At 32.5% G+C, this 2,031-nt stretch overlaps 1 protein-coding gene across 1 annotated transcript; it reads left to right on the top strand.

Annotated features, from left to right (window-relative positions):
* Nucleotides 1-276: 276 nt before the first annotated feature.
* LOC141146624 (hemoglobin subunit beta) lies at nucleotides 277-1,487 on the top strand. Its single transcript, XM_073633028.1, has 3 exons — nucleotides 277-437; nucleotides 674-896; nucleotides 1,208-1,487. The coding sequence occupies exons 1-3, from the start codon at nucleotides 364-366 to the stop codon at nucleotides 1,334-1,336; spliced, it is 426 nt and encodes a 141-aa protein (XP_073489129.1). The 5' UTR covers nucleotides 277-363; the 3' UTR covers nucleotides 1,337-1,487.
* Nucleotides 1,488-2,031: the final 544 nt, after the last annotated feature.

The raw sequence follows: 2,031 nt of genomic DNA, 5'->3' as shown, positions 1-2,031 counted from the left end.
TCACATTTCACATAGTGAGTTGCATTTACATGTGGTTTGTGTTTAAAAACATTATCTTAAATTGATTAATACCTATGTATAAATGTAATAATGGAGTATACATTTAAGAAACTGCATTACAGAGTTTAGATATTTATTAATTTGAATACAACAAATATTTTTAAAATGTAAATTTATTTTGGGAGGGATGGGTAAATGTTGGAGGAGGAGGTTTTTCAGATAAGCGTGTTTTACTGTAACCAATAGATATCCAGCACAGGAATAGGAAGGGCCATATGTAACATATATAAACTCAGGGAATTGCAGAAGAAAACACCAGGTTCTTTACTTAGCAACTCAGCAAGCACATCTACAGAATCTACCATGGGTGGCTCAGATGTTTCTGCTTTTTTGGCCAAAGTAGACAAACGGGCAGTAGGAGGAGAAGCTCTTGCCAGGTATTCAACTGCAATAAAATAATTTTAATTAGTTTAAAATGATTTATTTTTGTGTACAGAGTTGAGTTTTATTTTTCTGATAATAATCTCTTTTTGTAGTTATATCAAGTTCTATTAGAAATATTGTTAATAGAACATCATATTAACAGCTTTCACTCGAGCATAGCTTCTCACATATATTTATGGGTTTTTATTATAATGACTGAAATTATAAATTATTTCTCTTATCTTTTCAGGCTCCTTATTGTGTACCCATGGACCCAAAGATACTTCAGCACTTTTGGCAATCTGGGCTCTGCTGATGCCATCAGCCACAATTCAAAAGTGCTTGCTCATGGACAAAGGGTGTTAAATTCAATTGAAGAAGGCTTGAAACACCCCGAAAACCTCAAGGCATACTATGCCAAGCTGAGTGAAAGGCACTCTGGTGAACTTCATGTGGATCCAGCTAACTTTTACGTAAGTTTTTGAACAGCTATTTTGACAATGTATAGATTAGTCTGATTAAACATAGCCTACCAATAATCATAATGACTGCATATAGTTTTTGAAAATACTATCTATAACTGGTAAACATTTTTCTACATATCAATTAAAAATATTCTATACTTTATTATGCATTCATTTATTAGGGCAGTTAAAGTGGTAAAAAAGATTAGAGTATTCTCCCGATGCAAATTTAATTTACACTTTTCAGATTACTGGGAAATTATTTCTGGTTGCTATTTTTTATTTGTTTTTAAAGTTTAAACATGTGTATTCTATTGCAGCGCTTGGGAGATGTGCTGATTGTTACCATGGCTCGTCACTTCCATGAAGAATTTACCCCAGAACTGCAATGTGCTTTGCATTCAAGCTTTTGTGCTGTTGGCGAAGCCCTAGCCAAGGGTTATCACTGAATTACCACTACAGCCAAATAAAAGGAGTCTAAGCTACAAGTCAACATCCCTGTGAAGTATACACTGGCAAGACTACAACTGTATTCAAGCATACTTAAAATGTAGCAATTTTTTTTGCTCCTAATAAAAACCAGACATTACTTTCTGCAAATCTTGTGCCAGTGTGGGTGATCTCTGCATTAACTATAAAGACATACTTATCATTTAAAAGACATAATAATAATACAATGTATTATATTGCCACATTTCTACTAAAAAAAACCTTCAATACAAGCTAAGGGACTGCATATAAGAGTAAAATGAAAGTGAAATGTGTTAAAAAAAAAAAAACCTGGAGGTAATTTCAGTGCTGAAAATAAATTACTGTCTCCTTTTCTCAAAATACTCTGCTTTGCAGGTAGCACAAAATAAATGAGAAGAGCCTGTAGGTGACAATATTAAAAGGAAATTTAATTGCAAAAAACTGTTTAAGAAATTTTTCATAAGAGCTTTCATTCTCTGGGGTTGGTTTACCAAAGATGTGAAAACCCGTTACTTAGCAAAGTGAACATTCACTTACTTGAGAAAATAAGGTGAATCTATGTTCACTTACACGGTTAGTCTGGTTGAAAAAAGAAAGTCAATCTAGTTCAAACAATAAAAGGGGAAAAAAAAACAATTATCCTACAAAAAAATAATAAAAAAATAAAATCATA

The sequence above is a fragment of the Aquarana catesbeiana genome, linkage group LG06, assembly GCF_042186555.1.
Source record: "Aquarana catesbeiana isolate 2022-GZ linkage group LG06, ASM4218655v1, whole genome shotgun sequence".
NCBI classification, from domain to species: Eukaryota; Metazoa; Chordata; class Amphibia; order Anura; family Ranidae; genus Aquarana; species Aquarana catesbeiana.
This window is presented reverse-complemented; position numbering and strand designations above follow the sequence as displayed.